This window comes from Tamandua tetradactyla, chromosome 18 (assembly GCF_023851605.1).
Source record: "Tamandua tetradactyla isolate mTamTet1 chromosome 18, mTamTet1.pri, whole genome shotgun sequence".
NCBI classification, from domain to species: Eukaryota; Metazoa; Chordata; class Mammalia; order Pilosa; family Myrmecophagidae; genus Tamandua; species Tamandua tetradactyla.
The window spans coordinates 77,574,760-77,601,766 of record NC_135344.1 but is presented as its reverse complement, the minus strand read 5'-3'; the positions used below and the strand labels follow the sequence as shown (position 1 = coordinate 77,601,766).

The 27,007-nt window shown below is 49.3% G+C and overlaps 1 protein-coding gene across 7 annotated transcripts in view; it reads right to left on the bottom strand.

Annotated features, from left to right (window-relative positions):
• Positions 1 to 10,490: 10,490 nt before the first annotated feature.
• LDLRAD4 (low density lipoprotein receptor class A domain containing 4) overlaps positions 10,491 to 27,007 on the bottom strand; it is a 394,962-nt gene continuing 378,445 nt past the window's right edge. For all 7 annotated transcript variants that reach the window (XM_077136067.1, XM_077136063.1, XM_077136066.1 and 4 more), the window contains 3 exons: positions 25,845 to 25,999; positions 12,424 to 12,477; positions 10,491 to 10,928 (listed from right to left, as the gene is read on the bottom strand). In XM_077136067.1, the coding sequence (XP_076992182.1) occupies positions 10,491 to 10,928; positions 12,424 to 12,477; positions 25,845 to 25,999 (647 nt within the window). The remainder of the gene's footprint in view (positions 10,929 to 12,423; positions 12,478 to 25,844; positions 26,000 to 27,007) is intronic.

Genomic DNA, 27,007 nt, shown 5'->3' with positions numbered 1-27,007 from the left:
GCCTAAGCTCTGGGTGATTTGAGTCTGAGGGTCACCTAGGATCTACTGGGCTGTAGAGGACATTAAGTCACGTGCTCAGAGCAGCACTGGCCCTCCCCCACTCATTCCTAAAAAAAGGGGGTGGGGAGGAGCAGATGGGGGAGAAGAAAGAAGGTAACAGATATGAACGAACCATCTATTTTTATTCTCCCTAAATAAATGCCTTTGGATTTTTTGTTGTTGTTGTTTGTTTGTTTTGCATGGGCAGGCACCGGAAATCGAACGTGGGTCTGCATGGCAGGCGAGAGCTCACTCCTTTGGATTTCAACATTATATTACTAAGACTAAGATCCCAACCCACCCCACCCCACTGTGTGGTTCACTAAAAAAACAACTGTCTCCATCCATGTGAAGTGATGGGGTAAAGGGCCTCTGGAGCCTTTTACTACATAGCTCCAGGAAGGGGGCTGCAGCTGGCGATTTGATCTTAACCCCAAGGTTAAGACTGGGCACTGCCCAGTCTAATGGCTGGTGCATTAGACTCAGCACCTGTTTGTCTCACTGGCATTTAAGCAGTACTAGTTTAGAGAGCATTCCAAAGGCAAAACACTGCTTACAAACCTGGGAGTATTTGGGGAAAATCCTCTTTTTAAATGGACTCTAGATTATGAAATTAATAGCAATAGCAGCTACCATGTATCGAGAAGCCCCTATATGTGAGGCAGGGTACTGCCTCTCAGTCTCCATGTTGTCCTGCCAGTTACGTGTCACGTTATAAATGAGATTTTAAAAAAAGTAAAAAAACAAAAAGCCTGTTATTACGTCTGTGACATGCTAAAGCCTATGTCACCTTTTAACTGTCTCTAGGAAATACCAAGAAATGGGACGGGAGTGGCCAATTCACCTTAGAATCCCACTGGGAGTGCCTCTCACTTAACTTGGAAAAGCCTGGGAGAGATGCAGCCTAGGTCAGAAGAGCAGGCAAGGGGGTGGAATTACCATGCCATGCGCTCATCTGCAGAGCAGAAATGCTTGGAGATCCTTCCATTGCCCATGGAGTTCAGAGCATGCTGACTGTTTGCCAGTAGAGACAACATTTCGTGCTTCAGACTGGTAATGGGAGAGGAAGTCAACTCTATAAATGAAAACAGCTTTGTAAACAGGTTAAATTATGCAAAGAGCTACTCTCTACAACTGCAGCATGGTTTTGTTTTGTTTTGAGGTTTTTTTTGAAGTATATGCTTTAATGGTAAGGCTCTTTTGAAAGTATGTATATTCAGTCACCACTGTGCTTATGTTCCAGTGATTAAACTGTACCTTTTACACTTCTGATTAATAAAAAAAAAGTATGGTGTAAAATAGGGTGAATGAAATTTACACTGTCAGGGTCAAAGCTTAAGTCTTGACAGAAACATGGCATTTAAACAGACACCTTCACAAATACAAAGGTTCTTTTTGGTTCGTGTTTTAAAATGTGCATCTTAGCTAGAATCCATTCACAGTGAAACCCATCAAAACAAGGAGAGAAATCGAATCTGATTCTCTGAGTAACAGACTCATTCATCATAAACTTCTGTGCAGCTGTCACCGCGGGGACTCAGAAACATGTGTCAGCTATCACCTCAGGGACTCAGAAACACGTGTCATTACCAGGTGCACTGCGGGCAGGCCACGGAGAGACGGCAGAGAGTATTTCAAGAATTTACTGCATTTCTAAGGTTCCCCTGAGGAAGACCTGGTAAGCGTGACTCAGTTGATTCTACTTAGCAGTCTGTGTGTCTTTTATTTTAAAAAACAAGTCAAACAATAAAATAGGTTGGTTGTCAAAATAAACCAGAAATTCCCTAGCCTCAGAAATAGGGGGTCTGGGGCCAGCCTTAGCCAACTTGGGCACTGAGACCCGCTGCCCCCGCTTCCAATCCTGGGCAAGGTACAGCGGCGAACTTTGCAAATCAGCTTGACTCAGGGCACGAAGTACGTCCAGAACAGAAATAGAGACTGTTACCAACGACATCATTAAGAGGGGACATTGGACTCTAGTTATATCCTGGACTGAGGGTGAACACACCTGGAAGAAAACAGGTCAAGACACAGGAATTTGATTCTCTCGGCCTGCAGTGCACAGCACCATGGCTGTGCAGTGGCACACCCCTCTAGCTCCACCCCAGCTGGATGCAGACACTGCCTGGGTGCCAGGCTGCGCCCTGCTTCAGGACAGGCCCAAAACACAATCTGCCGAGTTCTCGGCCTGATGGAGCCTCAGTTGCCCCCAGGGGAAACCAGAGTTAATATGTAACCTCAATTAGCCTTCCTTCCTTTTCTCTCTCAAAGCGAAGACTTTGGTTTTGCTTTCAGGGGAATGCGAAGCACTCTATCCCCCATAGCAGGGAAGAGTGGCAGAGGCTGGTCTCTGCATGGCAAGCAGAACCCAGGGTTTACTGAGTCAGACCCTCAAGGAGGACAGTTCACACACTTGTCAGTGTCACACAGGGATCTCAAGATTGGGGGCATTCTTAGCTGCATTAGCTCTTTCTCTCTATGGTCTGCTGGATAAGAGATTACAGAATTTATTCCAGAGCATAATAGGATTTCTCAGCAACTATTTGCTGTTTTAAAGGAAAGAAATCCTTTCCATATAGCTCTTTTTCCTTCTCGATCTTTTCTAAACCCCTTTTCCAAAATAATCTTAAAGAAATAATTCAGAATCTACAAATGGGAGTTATGATTAGAATTTCGGACAATTATTTAAGTGGTATTTTAAATTTTTAGCTTCTTCGTTCATTACTACTATACGGATATACAAAAACCAATTGTATTTCCTGCAACCATTCCCTTAAATAAAGCAGGCTGGTTATCAAAGTATTCCCTTTGACATCCCCTTGTTCTAATAGTCTGGCTGATGGTGTGGGATTTTGCACGTGCACAGTTGTGTCTTCTGGGAACCCATACATTTATTCAGCATTCAGAGAAAATTTTATTCTAATCGCTCATCTAATGTGGGAAACTTAGAGCACATCTGTTCTATCAGCATTGGCTGGACACCTCAGATGCCAGAGAATTTAACACCTGTGGATAAGCCTGTCCACTCAGAGCTCCTGTGCGCTCACAGGGCCGAGTCCTCGTCAGTCTCTGTGCCCAGGAGCTGGAGACCACCACCGTCCCTCCCGAGGCTGCCCACCCACCACGCTGGGACTGAAGGGCTCAGAAAGCTCAGGGGGAGCCCAGACTGCAGAAGAAAAGCATGTCACGATCTGACCAGGAGTGCTTACAGCAGAATAAAAAGAAATGACTTTTGTTTTTAAGCTAGAATGAAGAAAAGCAGAATGGAAATGTTAACTAGGGTATTAAAAGAAAAGTATTTTCTTCTTTTATTTTTGAGATGGACTTTAAAACATTTGTAGTTCCCTAAATCCCCAGCCCATATGTGTGCTTTGTTGGAAAAAAAAAAACAGGAGATAAGTATAGGTCACTGATTATCTTTAATGATTTTGTGCTATGGCTCAGCCACAGCCTCAAGGACAAGCAGAAAACTCTGAATTTCATAACCAACAAACAGCACTCAGAGCCCGTCTTCCTTTGAAAACATTGCAGTGACAGACCCGGATCTGAAAGTCACTTCACCGCAGCCCAGTGAACAGAGGCAGGGACACAACAGGCGGGAATCCCTTTCTGTAGATAACCAGGAATTATGCTGAAAAGCAAGCACAAACGGCGGTTCAAAAAAAGACTTTAATGGCTTTGATTATTAGGGCCCATATGAACAACAACTGAAAACTTCTAATACAGGTGTCATTTAGTTGATTGCTTTATAATAAAAATTAAATGAACGAAATTGCAGTGGTACATATTATAAAAACAGTTTATACTAGGTAAGTATACAATAAGAAAACGTGATTTTTGCAAGCCATTAAATGAAAAATAGCTATATAGCAGGAAGCACATGGAGATGAAGCAGCATGTGAAGGTAAAATGTAAGCCTCAGTTCTGTAGGAGGGAAGCAACGGCGTGGTCACAAACAGGAGCGCCTCTAAGCCCGGGACACTCTCTGAGGACACTCCTGTGCAAGGGTCCTCCCAGGAGGCTGCTATGGAGCCGGAGGGCCGTCCCTAATGGTGAGACTGGAGCTGGTAGTGGGGGCGGCATGGGGTGTATGGAGACCCTACACCACCTTTGCACAGCCCCTTCCAGTCAGACACACAAGGAGGGCCAGCTTTCATCCTTTCAGCACTAAGGGATTGCACTGTAGACATTTTCAGTTTAAGGATAATCGGTAAAAAGTTCTGGGGTTAAGGGCATGATTCCATTGTGATTTTCAAAACCAGAATAATATAATGGTGAGCAAATAAGAAAAATGTAATTTATTAGAATTAATATTCCTCCAATGACAGAATATTCCTCTGATCACAGAATTTCAAGAATCTGGAAATATGGATCCAACAGGCAAAATTCCACTGACTCACTTTATGGATAACACTTGAGGCTAAACCATGCACCAAAGATTTAACTGGTTTTTAATGAACAAGGCTTTTCTTTCTTTCACTCATTCTGTTTTGAGAATATGACAATATTTGAAGATAAATATGGAGGTCACAACTGGACACTTAAAACTTAGCTGGAAGTAGATGCTGCATTAGAGAGATGTGACCTCATAGGAAACTTAAAACATAAGAGTTCTGGTTTGTTTCTGAGTGGGATTAGCAAAAGACACCAGAAGGAATGGATATAAATTCTTTACCCGGCTGGTTGACAGCCAGTTCTCTTCCAATGATAGATAACCTGTAACAGAACATATCCTATGGGTTCTGAGAACGGGGACTTGTCTTAAAGGGATAACTGCTTTCCCAAGGTTCTTTCCCTAAGAAGCCTGACTCTTCACTGGCTTTGCAGCTTGAATCTGTACAAGAAAATGCACAGATGGCTGTAGGCGGATTTGCTGCAGGGCACTCTGCTGCAGGCTGGGTTACCTTTAGGGGCAAAACGTTTGCAGTATTAACAACAACGAAAATGTGCATTTTCACAGGACCTGACATGAGAGAATGTCTGTTCATGAAGCAGGTGGAAAAATCAACATTTTGTTTTCTAACACTGGTCCAACTGAGCATTAATAGAATGATTAAAATAAGAAGCATCCAGTGGCAACCATGAAGCTGGGATTTTTAAAAAATTAGTTTGTAAAAAGTGTTTTCACAGCAAAGATGCAACTATCAATTGCTATATATTTATGCTGGTCATAACTGTCAATTGTTCAGACTTCTTTCCTTTGTGTTATAATATCGATATTTAATAGGAAAATAAACTACATAGACTTTTATTTGTACGCATCCATTTGCAAATTTCCTTACAAAAGAGGACAAAGCACGTAGGCATTCACAAATTCTATGCCATTTCTGTTAAAATTGGTATCATCTATACATTATATTACAATATTAACAATTTGTTGTTCTACCCATTGGGTAGGATATGTGCATAATATATTCAAGTTATATACAGCACCTTACAGATAAAAACGTAAGGAAAGACAAACAACTGAAAAAGCACCATTTTAAGAGAGGCACAACAAAGCTGGGCAAGTGGGGGCGGCTCAGCTCCTGTCCCTGCTCAAACTGGAGCCTGAGGCACCTTGGTCGCTTAGAAGCTCTGAACATGCAGACTCTGAAATACTATGTGCATCCATACTGTGCACACAACCTGCCCAGCTCCAACCCCCACCACATGAGACAAACAAGCACACATGGAGGAAGGAAAGAAAAGATGAAAGGAAGACCTGACTTTCTTAGCAACACATCCGACACTCATAAACGAGCTATGCAGAAGAGGCGGGGCTTTGGGTGTCAAAGTAATGTCTGTGGAAATCTTGATGCCTAAATCAAATGGGCCACTGCCAGGTGCACCTCCTTTCCTTCTGCTGTCTTGGGACTGCTTCTGCCGAGAGCCATCATTTGTGACCTGCAGTGCGAACAAAGCCTCTGAGCTGTGACTCTGGGGTGCTGTTACTGGGTAGTGTGCCTCCTGCTGCAAAGGACAGAACCGCCGCCTTGTCAGTGACAGTGCTATTCTATCTGCATCCTTCCAGAATGTGGCAACACGGGTCAGTGGAAGGAATAAAGAGTTTGGGTTCCTGCTATAAACCAGGGTGGGAATCGCTGGCAGAGAGTGCTCCAACAGTCTTCAGAGCAGTAATTTGTTGGTAAAAAGGTTGTATTTCTGGTTTTAGTCACTTAGACAAGATAAGCAAGACGTTAACTGAAACCCAAGTACCCTTCCGGAGGGAAGCGGATCCAGCAGTTCTTTCCCCCTATACACTGGCAGAATTTTAGGAATTTAAGATAAATGGATAGTATGCCAATGGAACTCATGCTGGGCTTCCAAGCAGCAAAGCTCAGTAAGCAGATGCACTGAGACACAACTGCTGGAAAGCCAAAATGAGAACTCGAGGCCAGCTTCACAGGCTCCACCTGAGGCATTCTGTCTGCAGACCCCAAGGAGCCTCTGAGTGACTCCAGTACAATCGTACTTCCTTTTGGGGAGCGGGTCCAGGGGTAGGCGGTGTACTTCTTGCTATAAACCAGTATCTGGCCGGGGGATGTGTGTGAAGGGCCCTACACCGGGACTATTCCTAGCAAGTCCCTTCCTAAAAAGCACAATTAGGACGGGAGATACAGGATCATTCCACGGGAAATGACGGGGTTCTGAAAGAAGTCAGGGGTATGAGTGAATTTTTCTATCAGAGATGCTTTCTAAACAGCTCATTCTCATGGCGATAAAAGAAAGGTGAAGGTCAAAGAGATCTTTAGACATTCTAGATAAGTTCATTTGCGCACCAAATTCCCATGCTGGTGTTAGAGGCTTCCTGGTTTTGTTATTGGCCCCGATTTCCTTCCCACAAATCTGAGCTAAAATTAGTGAGTGTAAGTGTAGCCTTCAAGATAAATTCTTTGTGAGTTTTGAATATTCTCCTCGGCCCTTCTGAAATTTTTGGTGCACTGGGTGTGTTCCATGTGTTTATATGGTTGGGAAGGACAAAGGATAGACTTGCCAAGCTGCTTTAAAACTAAATTTGGGTGAGGCACACTAAGAACAGATCAACCTTTTAAATGCATGAATTGTTTAGCAAAATCTCTTTTGCAGTAAAGATGCTTCAGAGTCTGAAAACACTAGAGTTTCTGAAAAAGCAAATAAATGCCCAATGTGCCCTGATAGATAGGACTCACGCCTTGAGCGTCACACTCCTCAAAGCAGGCAGGATAATGGACACAACTCACAGCAATAGTATGTTCAAGAGTGTTCCACGAGCTTTTCTTTCAAACTAAGCAATCCTTTGTTGTAATGCACTCTTGAAATAATACTAACATCACAAACCTATCAAAGATTGCCTAAATCACTGCTTTCAAAACTGGACTCTGGAGTTCCATGAACATATATGGGCTTTGGGAAAGATGAACACACCCCAGGGTGCACGCTACGCCTTCACAATCACTGCCTCTTTCAACATCGCAGCGCAGATGCGGCAAGGCCTTCAAGCACGTCAGCCATAACCTCCAAAAGAGCTGCTGATGGAAATCGTCTTGTCCCTGTACCTACGGGAAATGGACTATTAATTCAATTTATGACCTTGGCTTTTAAACTAATTCATTACAGAGGGCCAGCCTACAGAGACCTTGCAAATTCACAGCTTGATACTTGGCTTTAAGTAACTATTTAACTTAAAGGGCAGTCCTCTAAGGTGGCTGAATGGGAAAGGACTATCTTTTGAAGGATGACTGAAGTTATTTGAATTAAATAATTGTTTTGCGGGCAGTGCAATGGTGGCTCAGTGGCAGAATTCTCACCTGCCATGCCGTAAACCCAGGTTCGATTCCCAGTGTCTGCCCATGCAAAATAAAAAAAAACTGTTTTGCCAATACTACGGACACCTGAAGAACATTCATATCCTTGCAGAGTTACTAAAGAATTTCAAAGTTTCTGATCTTAGCTCATTCTTATAGCAAGAGAAAAAGTCAGGATTATAAAATCATTTGTGGCTAGCATCATAGGGTGGGTTCACTGACTTTACCAAAATTGTAGACACAGGTTGGAATGGTGAAATCACTGGCTAACCTTCTCTCCTTTTCATCTGAGGGGACACCTGGCCCCAAATCCAACAGGGTCCCAACTTGGACAAGTGTTTCCTACCTTCTTGCCTTTCAGAATGAGGCTAGGCTATGTCTTAAGGCGAGTCCCAGTGTCCTTCAAGCAGAAGAAATCAGCTGATCTGGAGAAGGCCTCCAGATCAACCCAAGCTGAGGTCCCAAGGACCCACTTGCTTTATGAGGAGCCATTTGCCTCCCTCTCAAAGGTTTTCCCAGTGCTTCATCAGAACGAGACTCAATTCAGCCTTAGAATTTCCACTGCAACCTCAAGTGTATATACTTCCAAATAGGGCTTAAGCACACGCAGACAACCATGAGTCATCTGTCTTCTCTCTCCTTTTAAGAGAGGGTCCAGGGTTCTAGTTCTGTAGACGTTACTGTGAGAAATGGATGAATCCAATGGAGAGTCCAACCCTTAAAACAAACGGCAACCTACCTACCAAGAGGAGAAGCGGAAACATGCAGATGGGGGGGTGGGGGGTCACCACAGGACTTTTCATTCAGTCTCTCCTGTTCTTAGCTACCAGCACAGCTGGCCACTAAAAACCCCCTTCCAGAGACCCACAGACAACGCGAACACACAGACGCTGATTTGGCATTAATACTCTGCATAGGTCAAAGTCACTGAATCATCATTTCAATTCATCTTATGTGCAGAAATCAAGAGAAATCCAACCTCCATAAAGCAGATAAGCACTTCTGTATGGTCCAGTATTTGTTGAACTTATTAGCTACTGCTGTAATAAAACCCAGATAATTAAGTCTACAGAAGGAAGTTGCTTTCCATTTTATGTGAGAATGCATAGTTGCAAATAACAGGAATATTTAAACTAATTCTAGCTAAACTTAGTTTTGTCACTGCATTTTAGTTTTGGAACTAAACTGTTGTTCCAAAATATGCTGTGCTTTTTATTCTGTGCTTTGAAACTCACTACGCCCTCCTCCCACTGTTTCATAGCTGATGTCCATTTACTGCCATGAATGCAAAAAGTGACAGGGAAGGCAGCGTGACATCCTGTGGGAGGTTAGAAAGGCTCTGAGCCCTGCGTCCCTCTAAGAGTGCTATGCCAATACCAGTGAAAACACGATGGCTATCGTCATGTCTGGTAACATGGTAGCCTTGAGCCAACCCCCAGGGGGCTTTCTAATGAAGGAATGTACGGCCAGCATCGCACATTAAATATGGGCCAGGGTGTATAGGGGACGCCTGCAAGATCCTCTAGTTAAATGGACCGGCCTTCCAGGGCTGAATTTAAATATCTAGGAAAAAGAGAGACCAAAGGAATACACTGAGAAGTCACATATTTCAACAGTATTAAAAATAACCACCTTGCATTTTAAACAATTTATTGCATAAAAATAAAGTATATTATAGTTCATGCTACTGTGAAAAAAAAAGTATCTAAATTACTGAAGCAGCTGCTTTGCTGAAGGATGAAGGGCAGCACTGGATGGTACTGACAATACACACATGGCACGTGTCTGCTTTATTTTTAATAAAATGTGCAGCCTAAGACTAGCAGAATAACTCAAAAAGGAAAACAAACCAGAAATGCTGGAATTTAGTATTTCCTATCTTCCATCCCAGAGTCTCTAAATGCCCCAATAATTCACTGCAATTTAATGCAAGTTATTGCGACAATGTGGCCTCCCTGCTGGGTAAATTAGCCTACCTTAGGCTACATCCCCAAATACCCTCTCAGTCCTCCTGGTGAACTTCCAGGGTACTCCTTGGGCCTAACCATATTCCACAGGTGAAAAGACAACATACAGAACTTCACGTAAAACAGTTCCCTCTTATATATATTTTAAACATTAAGATAGTGCAACTTTTAAACACATATCATCACAACACAAATTAACTTCTTGCATTCATCTAATTTCTCCACTTTATACCTTGGCACACAAAACAGGAATTTTGATTCATATTTTTAAAACAAAATAAAAGTTCCACACCTTGGGAGAAAAAGCCAACTGGCCCGTTCTTTCCCACGGTAATGTATATTCAGGCTTCCTTCCTTATTCAGTTCATTATAAAACAGGCCCCCCGGCCTCACTTCTCTGCCAAGTCTCCTTTCAGAATGAAATAAATCAAATAGCCTTGTGGGTTTTGTTTCACGGTACTCCAAAAGTCTCCTTTCCCTAACTTCCACGCCCACCTCTTGCCAAGGCTGCCCCTCACCACCTCCCCTGCCCAACCCCAAGAAGCACTAGTCGCGGTGGAACCGAACCGGGGCCGGCGGACCTCCAGGGGGGGTGGCCCGCAGAGCCCCGAGGAGCCGGTGGGAAGGAAGCCGGCGCCCAACGCGCGCCTTGGCCCGAACGGCGCGGAGCGCCGGGAACGACCAGTCCCGGGCCGGCTCGGGCAGCGGCGGGGGCGGGTCACACGAGGTCCGCGGGCTTGCGGTCCCGGCCGGGGGCTCCGGGCGCGGGCAGCAGCTCGCTGTAGGCGGGCGGCGGCCCGTCCATGCGCCCGCGGCTGCTGCAGGTGGCGGCGCTGACGCCCGCGTGGCTACTGGGCGGGCGCGGGCCCCCCGCGCGCAGGGGCGCCCCGGGCAGCGCGCTGTCGAACACCGTGCGGTTGGGGGGCGCGCGCACCGACTCGCGGTTCAGCTCGCGCTGCTGCTCGGGGTCGCGCAGCTGCAGCGCGCAGGGTCCCTGGTAGGGCGGCGGCTCCTCGCCATCCGACAGCGAGATGGTGGGCGGCAGGTCTATGTCCGGGGGCGCGCGCGGGAAGGTGGGCTGGAAGCGGCCGAAGCGGTCTCGCGGCACGAAAGACGGGCCGGCGAAGCGGTCCCGGGCGTGTGGGGCGAAGAGAATCTGCGGGGAGAAGATGCAGGGTGAGGGCGCCGGGCCCATGGGGCGCACTGGGGAGGGGACGAGGGGCCGCGGAGGGCGACCGGCACGAGGGAGCGCTCAGAGTGACCTCGTAGAGCGACCTCTTAGGGTCCGGCCCCCACTGCGGGGGCATGGAGGATGGGCGGGCTCGCTCAGCGTTCCTATTGGGCTGCGCGCTTTTCTCCCCACAGAGTAGGAAAGCCTATGCCAGAAGAGAATCCAGTTCTCCCGTCCCTCGTTGCTGGCATCGTACAGCTTGCCAAACGGCAGCTTAACCAGGATATCTGAACCATGGAGGGGTGGGGGAAACTGAAAATTTGGTTGGAGCGGTTTTAAGATATATGTTATCTATATATTTCCGAAGGGTCACTTACAATCGAATATTGATTCAAAAACAGCATTGCGCAGAGCAGCAGCTGCAGACAGCACCGGGCGGGTGGGCAGGTACGACGGCCCCAACCCCATGAGGGCACCCTCTGGGACGGGGGCGGGGGCCCCGGGGGGGGTTGGACAGTACAGAGTCTCCTCGCCCCCAGGACCCTCCCGTGTCTGGGAGGGGACACAGGCCACACCCACTCCTGCCCTGTGTTCAGGACAGCCTGTCAGTGCCCACAGATCCAAGGGTGAACACTGGCCACAACTTCACACAGTGGGAACTGGAGCAGACATGGGGTGTTGGGTCAATTTAATAATTATTAAATAATTATTATATGAGCTGTTGCTGTTATTTTTAAAAACTTTAGGACATGATTTTTTTTCTGTTTTCTAGACTTTTCCAAGTATTTGGATTCCTGTTAAAAGTGCCCATGTAGTTACTGACATGAAAAACATTCTTATTCAAAAGTAAAAATGATTATAGATATTTTTTCTAAGAGGGATCCAGGCACTACACTTCTTACAAAATCCTCTCGTTTATTCCACCATCCAGGTTTCTTCTAGAAGAGAGATCGTTTTGTATGTATACTAAAATAGCCATGACTTCTGGCAGATCACATTTTTAGCTTATTTTAATGAACATTTATTATGTTAAAGTTCATATGACTAAACCTGGAGACAGGGAAACTTATCATGCTATGATAGTCATAAAGCAGGTCCATATTGGCATGCCACATTGTTAGCTCGAAAAGATCTGCAGTAGGTAGAGATCAGTGATTTGCAACCTGTTTTACAAAATGAGCTGCAGATTAACACGAAAGAATCCCTAGAAAATTTCTAGGGAAACATCTTTCTTTTTAAATCAGTTTCAAGTATTTATTTTAATTTCCATGCGTTACTTCTTAATCTAATTTCTTAGTCTTAATCTAGTCTTCCACCCATTTTGTGGCAAACAATTTTTTGACATACTTCCCAGACTCCCCTCGCCCACTCGCTGCCTCCCACTCCCACACCTCCAGAGGCACCCACATGACAGGCTGGGCCCCCCACACCCCACCCCCAACCCCCCATCCCCTAGGCAACCCCTGCCCAAGCCCCTTACCTCAGAGGCGCCCTGCCGGGGCATGGAGCTGTGCGTGGGCCACAAGCACCCTTCCTAGCAGTGGGGAGGGGCGGGGCAGGCGGGAGAGGGGTGAGGACAAGAAACACCAGGAGAAAATCATTAGTTTCATGCAGCAGCAGCCCCCAAATTCATTAATCACAGCTTTCTGAAACAAGGGATCCCATTTCTCACTCAGCAGCAGTGGGTCTGTTCAAATCTCAGCGCAAGAGGGAGCCAGCTTCCTCTCACACCCATCATCATCAAATGGTTGAGACCAAAAAGAAAAATGAGAACTTCCTCCTATCCACCACACAGACACAGATAATAAATCTGACTTCTTTCACTTTATAGATGGGGGCATCTGAAATACATTAAAAATTATTGTTTTGGGCAATTGTGGTGCAACGGCAGAGTTCTTGCCTGCCACGCTGGAGACCTGGTACCTGCCCATGTAAAACAAACAAAACTCATCGTTTTGACTTACACATATGGTATATTCAGTCACTACAAAGAATGGGCTGTTTCTGAGCTAATTAAGCTCCTACGCAGAGACCTGCCCTGGGCCAAGGTGAGTTACCACTGGCCAGCTGGGCCTCCCCCTTCCTTCAGGCCCCTTCCAGACCCCTCTGAATTACTGCTGTCAGTCAGCTTTGACATGAGCTGAACAGGAAGAGAGACCCGGCCTGGTCAGAGTGGGTCTTTCAGATTTGAAACTGAGTTCCAGACGCCTGCTGTGCCGTCTAGTGGATTTATTCTCTCGTCCGTATATACACAAGGCAGACGTAACTTGGCATTTAGGTGTTTAACATCGTTTTCCAAATTGTGTGGCCGCACTGACAGAGTGACTGACAGGCAAACAGGTGGTCGCTGTGTAGGGCATTTCTTGTTCTGAAGCTTGAGTTTACTTCAATTTCTAACCGCAGAGACTCGTTTTCAAAGCATTTCACGCATTATCCTTTTGGAACCCAAGCGGTCAGCTAGGATCCCTTGGGCAATTAGCCAAAGTCTGCTTTGATTACATCAAATCAATGTAATAAAGAGAATAAGAACTACTGGGCCAGGGGTCAGGTGCCTGTAGTTTTGGATCCCCAGTCCTATTTGTTTATGATCTTGGTCAATCACTTCACCTCTCTGAGAGCCAAAAAATGCCTGTGCAGAAAAACTCCTTAACTCTTCAGACACAAGGTGAGGCGTTCCTTGCTCTGGCATGGACCAGCCTTCCAGTATAGATAAATTCCCTTCATGGCTGGCACATGTTTGTCCCACAAAGCGTGCAGTGTACTGTGGAATCTGAAGCAAAGGAATCAGCTGGGTCTTAATGGAGCCTGCAGCTCCGAGGGTGACAGCTGAAAAAACTCAAGGAGCACCGAGTGGAAGGACCCCACTCCCAGCCGTACGGCTGCGCCTACCACGTGTCAGCCAATTTGGCCAACACTCTAGGGCACAGCTTCTCTGGATCAAAGTGACAAAAATCACTACAATTCTGGATTGCTGTATGAATTCCCATGTTGAAAAGAGGGAAAACAAACCCCTCATTCTTGGATGTTTCTAAGATTCACCAGGCAGCCTATGCTCCTCCTCCCAGGATGCAGACTGGGCAGACCCCTTTCCTGCCCCTCAGCCACGGAGGCCCCTTCCAGCAGGGCAGGGAAAACCTTCTTATCTCACAGCCTCAAGGCCCTGCTCCGATCTTCCATCCAGGGTAGCTGCTCCGTCACAGCGTCTGCAGCTCAGAGGACACACTGCACGACGTGAACTGCTAGAGTTCCCACTGCCAAGGGAACTGGGGGGAAGCAACCCAGATCTGAAAGTGGCAGTCACCATCCCCAATGGCTTTATTTTCCTAGCAATGAGCAAAAAGGGGGGAAAAAAAGCCTAAAAGAGATCCAAGTCAAGTCTGACAAATGCGTGGTCTTACTTTTCACCAAATTTGCATCTTCCACCTGACACTTGGCTGGCCTCCTTGTACTTGATCTCCTGTCAGCCTGGGCAGCGCCTGGCCCCTTTGGCTCACCTCTCGACTTCTTGGGCCACCCCTCAGGGTCCCATCTGGGGGCTCCTTGCCTCCCGTGACACATTCTCCCCAGGGCTCACCTGCCTGTCCTGTGGGGATGGGTCTGTTCACAGCCCATCCTCTCCCCATGGCCTCCAGATCCATATATCCAACCATCCCCTGGGCACTTCCTTGGGCTTCTTGCAGACCCCCAAAACTAAACAAATCTAAAACATAATGTGGCAGCTTCTTCCCAACCTCTTATTGCTCTGTGAGCAGGGTCTTAGCCCAGTTGCTGTAGCAGAACTTTGCCCCCGTCAGCACCCTCACCTCCACTTGCAATGATCTTGCCCTCCTACCTCTAGAAGGGCTCTCATCTCCTTGCTTGCTGGACGGTCTCCTGGCCGCCACCCTGTCCCTACCGCTCACCCACAGCCATCTTCTTAAAGGGCGAGTCTGAGCTTGCACCTCCCCTGATGGAGCTCTGCCAATGGGGTACCCTGGACCCTGGGAGAAGCCAACCCCCATCCCCAAGCCTCTATCTTCCCTCTCACCGTCCCCAAGCCCAGCCAGCACTGGCCACCTCCCACTAACAGCTCTCCTTGCCCCTCCCTGCCTCCTCACCTGACCTTGCCTGCCTACTCGGGGGTCACTGAAGCCAAGTCAGGACCCCACTGTGGGCTACCCCACTCGTCCCCACCCCCTCCCCCCAACTCTTAATGCCTCTGTGGTGGTTTGGAGCTGGATGTAACCCCAGAAAAACATGTTCTCAACATTCCTGTGGGTGTGAATGCATTGTAAATAGGGCCTTTGGATGAGGTCACTTCAGTTAAGTTGTGGCCCAACCCAATCAGGAGGGGTCTTAATTCTTTACTGGAGTTCTTTATAAGAACTTTATAAGTAAAATTCAGGCAGAGAGAAAGTCACAGAGGGAGCAGCCAGAAGCTGAAATCAACGAAACCAAGAATAGAAGGGAGAAGCCACGAGAGGACACCATGTGCCTTGGGAGGAGCCCAGGACGACCAGCAGCTGACCCCAGAATGCCACCGTCTCTGGGGAAAGCATCGCGTGGATGATGTGGACGTTTTCCCGGCTGCAAAACCCTGGGCTAACAAGTTCCCATTGCTCAACCCGACCCATTTCGTGGGATTTGCCTGGGTCGCCTAGGAAACGGAACAGGCAGGTTTTAGGTTAGGAAACTAAAACTCAAATAAGGTGAAGGAGAATTTCAACAGAAATTTGTACTGGCAGAGCCAACTTCTCAGGAAACAAAAGCAGCGCTGCATTGCAGGGAGGGCACACCCCAGCTGGTTCCCTCACTCCAGGGCCCCCCCAACTGCAAGGATGCTTTCTCTCCAGGAAATTAACAGCGCCCATAATTAACAACGGCTGTTACTCTTTTGTCATATTCATATACATCCTACATTTCTGTATGCATGTACTTAGGTACACACATCATACCCTCTCCTTTATAACACACACAGTGAAAACCACCATGGGTAAAGATAAAACACACCCCACCTGCCTCAGAGAGGACTACTCTCGGAAGCTTTGTGTGTAGTCATTTGGGGACTGAGCACTTATTTCCAGGGCCTGCAGTTCTGGGTACAGAGAAGCATTTGCTTTGTTTAATAAGCAACCAGAATAATTTCTTAAGGAAATGATTCCTTGACTGAATACTTCCCTCCGTGACCTGCTCCTCTGCTCCCGAGGCTGGGATGGGAGAACATTCCCAAGCCCTGTTTCTGTGCACCCCTGGCCACGCACTCACCCCGCTGGGAGGCTCAGCCTCCAGTTTCTCCTTCCCTCGGGTTCACTTGGCCCACCTCGGAGCACCTCAGAGCATCTGTTTTGTAGGTAAATCACCTACATAATTGTGATTTTGTTGTTGCCTGGGTGGAAACCGGCCAGTTGGAGGAAATGGGCAGGCTGCCCTGGACCACAGAGAAGAGACAGAGAGAAGCCCCAGCACATCACGGTAGCTGCCAGCCACGCCACACTCAGAGCGCCCTGAAACCTAGACAAAACCGTGCCCTTCTCCCCCCACCCCCCATGCTGTCGTGGGCCCAAATGCAGAGCCTCTCCTCCCGGCCCCTTCCCGGTGGGCACAGATGGTTCGGCTGAGCTCGGCCCTTTTGGGTTGCGTGCACACCTCCGCGTGCAGGAGGCTATGGCCCCCTCCCTGTTGCTGAAACGGGGACAGCTGCTCTGTGTCCCGAAGCCTTCAGGGAGGACGCGGCCCAGGGGGAAAGTGGGGCAGGCTGAGGGCTCCAGAGTTCCAGCCCCATCTTGAAGAGTCGTTGACAGCTGCGAGTGCACCAGTGCCCGGAGGGTTATGTTTCCCCTGCCTGGCTTCTATTTCTTGCAGGAATAATAAAAAAGGAATAACATAAAAATAAAAATTTCAAAATGGAGGGAAGTTCACCTACCCCCGCCCCCACCTCGACACTCACACTTGAACCGTTTTCTTTCCTCAAGTGCCTTTTCGATGCTACTTGGCGGAATACCTAGTTTATATAGCCACAATCACAAGGTAGCCACAATTTTGTATTCTCTTTTCACATGGCATTCCATAAGAATTCCCCTTTACTGCCACATACGGCTCCCCGTTACTCTTTTCATAAGTAAATTCCTTAATTTATGTAACTCTTCAATGACATTTTATTCATGTTTATAGAATAGTCGTGTTTTAACCTGCATTCAGGCCTTTCGCCTATGTGGCAATGTGGGTGTTATAATGTTGTAATCTTAGTTATAATGTGGGCGACATTATAACTAAGAGACGAGGTGAGGGAATGGGTTAAGGCTGGCAGCTGACATTCCAGTTCTGTGCCCAATGCCAATACCTCGAAAATCAAGACCCACAAGAGTCACTGTTCTAGAAAGGCGGTACCCAAACCATCCCGGGCAGCTGCCGCCTTCCCCACAGCCCCCTCCAGCCATTCATTAGGGCTCTGGCACAGTGACCACTGGGAAAATCCCCCTCGCTGAAATCTACATTTCTCTTCTACATTCCAGCTTCTGCTGGAGAAGCTCACTTATCCCCTAAACATGGGCGGGACCATGTCACTCTCCTGCCGGCTTCCCCCAGGTACCCTGCCCCACTGGAGACTGCAGGTAATTGGGACAAAGAAGACAGGGTCCTCCTGGGGTAGACGTCTCACTTCTTCAACCCCAACAAGGTATTAGCATGCTCGGGGAGGAAGGGCTCATTATACTGCTGGCGTCTGCTCAGATGGAGCATCTCTGGATCCTCGTTATGGAACCAATTTTTGTCTCAACAACGAATGCACAAATGTTCTTGGCTAATGCATACTCAAAAGCCTGTGAAATGAACCAATACTTAAGAGTAGTCCACAGGATTTTGAGAAATAGGAATACATTTCTGCTAATGATTTTACACAGGCTTAAGTGTGTTTCCTTTGCCACAGCTGTTTCCCAGAAAGGATTCCACCCACCTGCTCAGCCTCACCTCCCTGTACACCACGGAGCACGTCCCAGGAACGGGTCTCATCCCCCCCCTCCCCTGCAGTGTGCGAGCTGATGTGCACACAGAAGGCGCTCAGGCCGCACTGTCCTGTGGGGGAGGGATGGGACTGTACAAGACCCTGTGTCCTACGCAAGCAAGCATTCTAGAACACGAGTGAGTTGGGGGGACGTCACTCTAGGACCACTTTCAACCAGCTCTAGTTTATTTTTTTACAGTGCATGTCAGATCACCCATGGCTGTCACTTACAGACATTTACTTATAGATATATTATGACCCACATCGCCACCCATCAGACACGCCGAGGAACTCTTACATCTGCTATGGAAAGCTTAAAGGAAGGACGTGTGGTTTGGGGGTCCTAGAAGGCTGTAGGAAGTGGGACTCAATGCCGGCTGGTGGGAGTCATACCCGACAAGCTGCTTTGGGTCACACACTGAGCTCTGTGCACGCATTTGTGCACAGATATCCACAGCTAAGGGGCTCGTCACCAATTCCAGCAAGTCCACGTGCGTCACTGTATGTGTGACACATGCAAATCGCTCTGCAAGGTATAGCGTAGCAGGCTGCTTATAAGCCAGGAGGAGAGGAAAACATGGAGCCCAGAAGGAAGTCCAAGCAGCGGGAGGGGAGAGGCACGTCATGCAAAGGAGATATCTCTTCTGCCTGGGAGGATCAGGGAAGGCCCCAGGAAAGAAATGGCATCTGGGCTAGGACCTGAAAACTGGAAGTGGGCAGGGTGAGGCAGGGCGAGGAGTGACCGCGTGTCCTGTGGCCATTATAGGCAGAGGCGGCCGTGGCGGAGGAGCTGAGGTGGGGCGGAAAGGCCAGCTCAGCTGCTGGGCGTCCCTGGGAGAAGCACGTGGAGAGGCTGGCAGGAAGGATCCTGGGCTGGCACTTGACGTGCTCAGACCCAACACAGGGACGATTTGCCACATTCAGTCCCCTGGAAAATATTTTCATTTTCCATTTCCTGCATGAATCTCACAAGGAAAACAAGCCTGCAGCAACTTAGATCTGTGTCAGGTCTTCCCTGCAAACTGCATGCCTTTTTGTCAAGTTCTAACCCAAGAAACTCTAGAAAATGTAAGATTCAAATACTCCCACTCAGGCTAACAATATATCAAAACCAGAGACCCTGATAACTAGTTTAATTCTTGGTCTTACAATTGTTTCTCTGCATCTTGCATTCTTAAAGTTACTTATTCTCCTGTTTGGAACAAAGGAACAAAAGGACTCACAATTAACGACGAGTATGTGATGACAACATAACATCTCACAGACAGACAATAGAGATACAAACCTAGACATGAACTTGAGAGAGTAAGTCTCCAGGCTAGGAAAGACCTCGGCTAAAATCTCGGCTCTGCCAGAGCTGGGACTTGAGGGAACCTAGTCTCTGAGCCTCAGTTTCCCTATTTTGTAACAGAAGGATATTGCGAGGCTCAAACACAGCAAGGTACAGAATCACTCAGCATGTGCCTTGCAGAAAAGAACTATTCATTAAATGGTGGCTCTTATGTCACAGGCAATGCTCTTGTGCCCAGTTCAAGGGGGATGGTTTTCAGTTACTTTTTTACCATTTTAAAATAATGAGTTCACTGAAGCTCCCTTATTTATGTACTTTAAAAATAAGATTATGTATTGCAAAGGTGGTATATTGGATGGAGAGGCTGGGACATCAGGGAAGGCGTAAACACAGTTACATCTGTCTGAGACGTCTTCAGGTCCTTCTCAGGGGTTAGGAGTGGCTTCCTGACATGGCCACAAGGCGAGTCGAGAGCGAGCTCTTCTCCGTGGCTCCCAACTGCTTTGTTTCCCAAGACCCAAGGAACCGGCAGGACAAAGGCCCCACAGCTGCATAACTACTGGTCATGCACTTAAAGCAGGAGCTCAGTCTGGAAATTATTTGGCCACTGAGGAAATCCCCATTATTACAAAAATTAGCAGCGTTTGCCTAGAACAGTTTCTGATCCTTCTGATGTTGTGAGCTGAAGGACGGGAGACAGTCAACAGGTTAAGTTATAGCACTTGATCTTTGGGTCTGTTCCCACCCAAAGCCTACAATGGGACTGAGAAAGCATCCCCTCAACCCTGGCATGATGAAGCCTGAGCTGCAAGCTGCAGGGGAGCCGCTGACCCAGAACGCTGTTCGGCCTTCTGCTCTTAGGAAACTCTCCTTCCCACATGCAAGGTCTTGGGAGTCATCAGATTTAAGGGCTGGAAACAACCAGGGTGATGCAGTGTTTTTCAAATGGTGAGTGGCAGCCTCTTAGAGAGTCAGAAAATGAGTGGGAGTGGGTCACAAAATGAAATAGGATGCAAAAAAAACCTGAGCTCAGGGTGTGTACACGCTGCTTGATGAGACTTCTGTTTTAGTTGCCCAGGTAGTGAGTTCTCATGTAAAATGTGCTCTTCGGGATTAAAAATGGTTTGAAAGGCTCTGATCTGAGGCCTAGAGATGGGAGGCTCCTTAGACAGGAGGAGACTGAGGCCCAAAGAGGGCCCCTCATCCCTCCAGGTAACATGGCCCTTAGGGTTGAGCAGGACCAGGGCTGGACATTCTGGCTTCCACCTCAGGGCCCCTCCCTATGAATGAATGATCACATGGCCTGAAACATATGCTTCTGTCCAGGCTCCAGGATGAGAATTCCAAAGCGGGGCAGACCTGTGCTCAGGCTGGTCGGCAACACTTTCACCTTCCATAAAATCAGCTTGCTCTCATCCCTTCTCTCATGCCACCTCTACACCATCCGAGTGCTCTGCTGTGGCTGTCCCTTCATCTCTAGATGGCAGCAGCAGCTCAGCTGAAAAGGCAGCATTCCAGGTGGCCAAGCTGCATTTCCTCCAGCAGCCCCACCCTCCATTTCCCCTTAGGGGTCATTCTCCTCAAAACTCACCACTTTCCTCCCAACTCCATGCAATCTACGACATGTACCTCATTAGAGAAAAGACATGTTTCGGTTTGCCAAAGCTGTGTAAATGCAATATACCAGAGATGAGCTGGCTTTTTACAAGGCGACCTTATTAACTTACATGTTGTAATTCTAAGGTAGTGAAAATGTCCAAATTAATGTGTCAACAAGAAGACACTTCTCTGAAGAGAGACTGTCAGCATTTGGGACTCCTCTGCCACTTGGGATGGCACATGGCTGGCATCGGCTGGTCCTTCTCTCCTGGGTTTCCCTGCTTTCAGCGGCTTCATTGCTCGGCTTCTCTCAATGCTTTATCTCCCCAAACCGTTCTGAGTGTTTCTCTCTAAGCAGTCTGGGCTTTTTCTGTGTTTTCTCCTCTCATAAAGGACTTTGGTGAAAGGATTCAGACCTGCCTGGAATGGGCTGGGTCACATCTCAGTTGAAATAACATAACTAAGGGTTCCACCTACAACAGATCTGCACCCATAGGGATGGGTTAGAAGTAGATCCGTCTTCTCTGGGGCACTTATCAGCTCCAAACCACCCCCACAAGTTATCCAGTAACATCTGCTGGGAAGAAGAGAAGGGAATCCTTTATATTTCCAAAAAACAAAAACATGCGATGGAGGAGGGAAGGTTCCCAGGTGCAGTGGGCCGGGCGGAGGTGGAGTTCTCACCTGAGGACAGAGTTGTAAGGCCCAGCTGAGTAGGAAAGGCGCTGGGGGTGGGGGAGGGGGAGTGTGCAGGGCTGGGGGCCAGGGGGCATGCCCTGCGCTGGAGGCTTCTACAGGAACTCCCCTGGGAGTGGTCAAGTCTGGGCAGTGGGAAAAAGCTGACCACACAGAGCTGACCACACAGCTCCATGCAGCAGGCCTAGCCTCATGCCTGCAGCCAACAGCCAGGTCACCTTGTCCGCGTTCAGCCCAGCACCTGGCTCCTGGCCTCTCCTACGGGAAGGGAGACTTATCTTGATGCTACACTGGGATAATCTCCCTTCAAGATGCCCCACTTAGACACCGATCCCTGGTAGGTGAAACCTTTCCACGGCCTGGCTGGCAGCTGGACGGCTGGAAAGCCCGTGCTGACTCAGAGGGAAACGGCGGAGGCTGCAGCGGCTGAGCCGCCCCTCGGCCAGAGGCTCAGGAGACCACGGAGTTTCTCTGACGAGCAGGCCTGGCGCTCCTAGTGACAGAGCCAGGAATGAACCCTAACCCACAGGACACCCCCATGGAGCTTTCAAACACCCCCACCCCCACCCCAAGCCCCACCCAGGAGGTTCTGAGCTGGAAGAGCTGTGGGGAGGCTGAGCACTGGTCACGGGTGACCTGGCTGCTCAGAGATCTCTAGGGCAAGCCCCTCCTGACCTCCCATGCTGACCCACCATGTGGGCAGCCCCCAAGCAGCATCCGAGAGGGCCAGGGTGGGCTTGCCACGTCCTGGGCTGTCCTGGTTCAGCACCCAGCACCCGTGGCATGAGGGACCAGGCTGCAAGTAGCGGGCACCCCTTGGTCAGTCTTCGCTGGCTCCCAGGGCATGAGACTGAAGACAGATCTTTTGAAGCAATCACCACCAGCAGCGTGCCACTCCATGCCATGGAGGGTGGGCCTGGACGCCATGAAGGGACACCGGACAAGGGCCACCCGACAGTCCAACTTTCCAAGAGAAGCCGCCGAGTCTCATTTCTATCTGGAAGCTCCCGATTTTTCAACACTGGGTCTGGTTTTGTGCAAGCCATACCCCCTCCGCAGGGTCTTTCAGTGTGGACCCCGGGAGGTGGCTGGGGGAGGAAGGAAAACGTTTTTGAACCAGGAGGGCTGTGACCACAGGTCATTCAGCTGTCCTCCTTCACCAGCAGGACCCAGGGGTCCACCCGAGCCCCTCCCCTGTGGGGTCCGTGGGGAGTGGGCTGCTGAAGAATCATCCCCAGGAGGAGAGGGCCAATCTGTGTCTGCAGTTCCACAATTGATTTACTCCCTGAAGCAGGTGGCAATAAAGCAATGACTGGGTGACTTCTTAGATCCATTTTCTACTTAAAAGTGCATTTTTATAGGTAAAAAAAAAGAAAAAAAAAGAGGCTGAAAATCAACATCCTGGTACTATTCTCATCGAGGAAAAGGTCTCTGCCCTTCTCTTGTTTCCCGGCAGTGGCTGACTGCTTCTCCCAGCTTGGGCACCATGGCCGTGGCCCTGGGCTGTCCAGACTCAGAAGGAAGCTGAGGGCTAAACTGGCCCGACCTGACCACCAGGGCATTGGACAAGGCAGGCGCTCAGGCCGCTCCCGGCTCTGGCAAGGAAACTCCGACAGCTCCTGCAGAGCTCTCTCAGGCGGGCGTTTGGAATATTTAGGCACCTTTGCTGTTTTCCTACTACTTGTCAGTCTAAGATAATGAAAAGAAATCTAGACTACCTCCGAGCTCTGGAACCAAATAAATCAGACTCTGCAAAACCCAGGGCACCTCAAAAGGAACACATAAAGATTTTTTTATTTAAAATTTTTTTTTGCATGGGTAGGCACTGGGAAACAAGCCTGGGTCTCCAGAACACATAAGAGGTTTTGTGTATACTGCAAAACCTCTGAGCTCGTTTGAAGCTATTATGTACCCCAGAAAAACCATGTCCTTTAACCTTCATTCAATATATCTGGGTGGGATTTTTTAAAATGTATTTTTGTTGTAAACAGTGAACAAACATGCATACATTCTTAACATACAAACATTCTTGACATGGTTACAATTAGTAGCTCCCAATATTATCACATAATTGGGTATTCATCACCATGATCATTTTTTTTACATTTGCATCTCTTCAGGAAAAAAAAAGAAAAAATTCAAACATATCATACCCCTTAACCCTCCCTCTCATTGACCACTAGTATTTCAATCTACTCAATTTATTTTACTATGCCTTTGTTACCCCTATTATTTGTTCATTTCTTATCCATAGTTTTTACTCATCCATCCATACTGTAGATAAAAGGAGCATCAGATGCAAGGTTTTCACAGTCACACAGTCACACTGTGAAAGCTATATCATTATACAATCATCTTCAAGAAACATGGCTAGTGGAACACAGCTCTGCATCTTCAGGCACTTCCCTCTAGCCACTCTAATACACCATAAACTAACAAGGTGATATCTATTTAATGTGTAAGAATAACCTCCAGGAGAACCTCTCGACTCTGTTTGGAATCTCTCAGCCACTGACACTTTATTTTGTCTCATTTCTTTCTTCCCCCTTTCCGTCGAGAAGGTTTTCTCAATCCCTTGATCCCTTGATGTTGAGCTGGGTGGGAGTTTTTTTTACTGTTTCCATGGAGATGTGACCCACCCAATTGTGGGTGGTAACTTTTGATAACATGGTTTCCTTGGAGATGTGTCTCTACCCATTCAAGGTGGGGTTGCTTACTGGAGTCCTTTAAGAAAGAACCATTTTGGGGAAAGTTTGAGAGCCATGAGAGCCACGAGAGCCGACAGAATGGACAGAGCCCCAGGGAAGCTGGAGGACAGCAGACATTTGCTTTTTTCGAGAAGGCAACTTCTTGTTGGTGCCTTAATTTGGATGTGTTCACGGCCTTAGAACTGTAAATGTGTAACCTAATAAATTCCCTTTGAAAGAGCCAACCCGTTTCTGGCATATTGCATGCTGGCAGTATTAGCAAACCGAAACACCAAGGTAAGCGAAATCTCCTCGACCAAATCAGAATATCTGTATTTTCGGTCTCCTTCTCTAAATAGAACCCAACTGCTGTTCTGATGTTTCTCTAATATTAATTTGCCTGTCAAGTCTTCCCAGCAGAAATACATAAAAAATAAAATTAACCAACAGTGCCAAATCAAATCACCCAGAAGCTGATAAATTAGATCCCCAGTCTGTTTTGATCCAGTTGAAAATAAATCCGTCTTTTAATCATTTGCTCATGAAGGCCACTGCGGTTCTAGAACAAACAGGGCCCACAGGGCCAGGACAGAAGTGTCCCGGAAGTGCACAGGTTCAACTGCAGAGGGGCCAGCAGGGGCCCCCACGCCACAGTGTCTATGCACCAAGCTGCTGGACCAACCTGTCGTGGGGGCCCGGGGGACAGAAACAAGAGGTACCTTGGGGAGTCCTCGAGTGCTCTAAGAGAGATAAAACCACACGGACAGGAGCAACCACAAACACACAAGCCCTTTCCTCAAGGAGCAGAGGACACTTCAGGACACCATTTCATCGACCCTCACAGCATGTGGGGAAGCATCTCCCCAATTCCCTCCCCTCCCCACACCCACACCCCCAAACCACCTTCCCGCATCCTCCCACAACTCCCTTTGCACACCCTTCCCCCACCCCAGGTCCCCCCACTTCCCCACATCCCCTGCCTCCCCCAACACCCACACTGCCTCCCTGAACCAGGAAAGCAGCAGTCCTCAATGGTCTGTGCAGTTGCACCTGCCCAATGTGGGGCGCTGCCAGCATGGCCCCCCATGGCTCAGTACCCTGGGGGCCCAGCTCTGGTCGTGCCGCCCCTTCTGCCACCACCGAAGCCCAGACCCGGCTTGCACAATCACCAGCACGGCTTGCACAACCACCAGGGAACAGAGGCCCCTCACCTCCCAGGTAGGCACAGCCCAGTTTAACTGCGCACCTGGGAGAGGGCTGAGCAGGGGCAGGAGACAGCTCCAGGCCTAACAAGCCCCTGAGGGGCGTCCTTGGAGCACCCACACCTCACTCCACGGGGCTCCTGCACCCCTCTGGGAGCTCTGGGCCTGGGCGCTGCTCCCAGGTGAAGGCCTTGGGGCAACATCCAGGGTGAGAGGCCAGGCCACGATTCCATCCTAGCAGAGGGCAAGAGCCAGCCAGCTCAGCCAGGGCCACACAGGAGGCCCGGGAAGCGCTGGCTGCCCAGGTGTGCCCGGCCGTGGTGAGGGCACCGTGCCCCCAGCTCCTCGGGGCCCGCTGAGCCGCCGTAGGGGCGTCTGTCCACCTTCGGGGCCTGGGAAAGCCCCCCCCCCCCCGGCGCACAGGGCACGCGGCGGGGCCTGACTCACCGGCTGCAGCGCCTCGTCCCGCCTCCTGCTGGCGCTCGGGCGGTGGATGAAGGAGCGCGTGGACACCTTGTAGTGGTTCAGCAGGCAGACGACCACCACCACCATCACTGCCACGACCACCACGACCACCACTATCTGGGCCGACTCCAGCTCAGCTGTGGGGAGAGGACGCTGGTCAGCCACGCCCGCCTCCGCGGCAGCCCCCAACCCCGCCCTCCCCCGGGCACCGCCCTTCCCCACCCCCGGCGTCCCCCAGCCCATCCATCCCCGAGAGTGCCCACCTCCCAGACACCCCTCCCCCCCACAGCCCCACCCCCCGTCCCGTGCCCATCTGTCGCCGCGAGCCAGGCAGGTGACGCGGGCGCCCACGGCGCTGGTCCTCTCCCGGACCCCATGGGCGGGCCGCAGGCACACAGCTAGCGCGAACCTGGGGTGGGGGTGGGTCAAAGCGAGGCTGAGGCTGCGCTGCCCAGGCCCACGCCGCCCGTGACATTGCCGCGGAGGCCATGCCAACGCGGACGCCCTAAAACACCGTGGAGGGTGGGACCCTCGCGGGGGGTGGGGGCTCTTTCTGCGCGAGCCCACGTTCAGTGGTTTCACGATGCAAAGGAGTGTGGGAGGCAGGTACTGGGTTGGCCCACGGGAGCCCTGGGAGGTGCCGCGCGGGGCCCCGTGCAGGCCCGGCCGGGTCTCCAGGGCCCCATTCATCCTCTCAGGAGGCAGGGGCACCCAGGCCTGCACCCCCTTTTCAGATGGCACCACAGCCCTGCCCGCGCAGGCGAGTCTCATACAGACGTGACCCTCCTGGGAAGTCTCTCCAGACAACGTTAAAGCCATCTTTCCAGACACTTCATGTTTCCCGGAGTACTTTCTGCACAGGAATAGCATGCTTGCTGGAGGAATAACTGGGTGAAGAGGCCCCAAGCCCTGTCCCCAAGGGCTCTGCCTTTGGAATGAATTTAGAAAGCACACCTTCACTGAGTCCCACCATGGGCAAGCTGCCATTCCACCTCACACCTGCAGTCACCCCCTGCCCCACCTGCCAGCCCATTTCCTATGTGCCTTTAGCACAGCCACATGGGAGGAAAGAACTAATTCTAGAACAAAGGCCCCTGGAGCTGGCAGGGGGAGGGAGGAGATTCAAACCCTTCAGTTTCACCTGG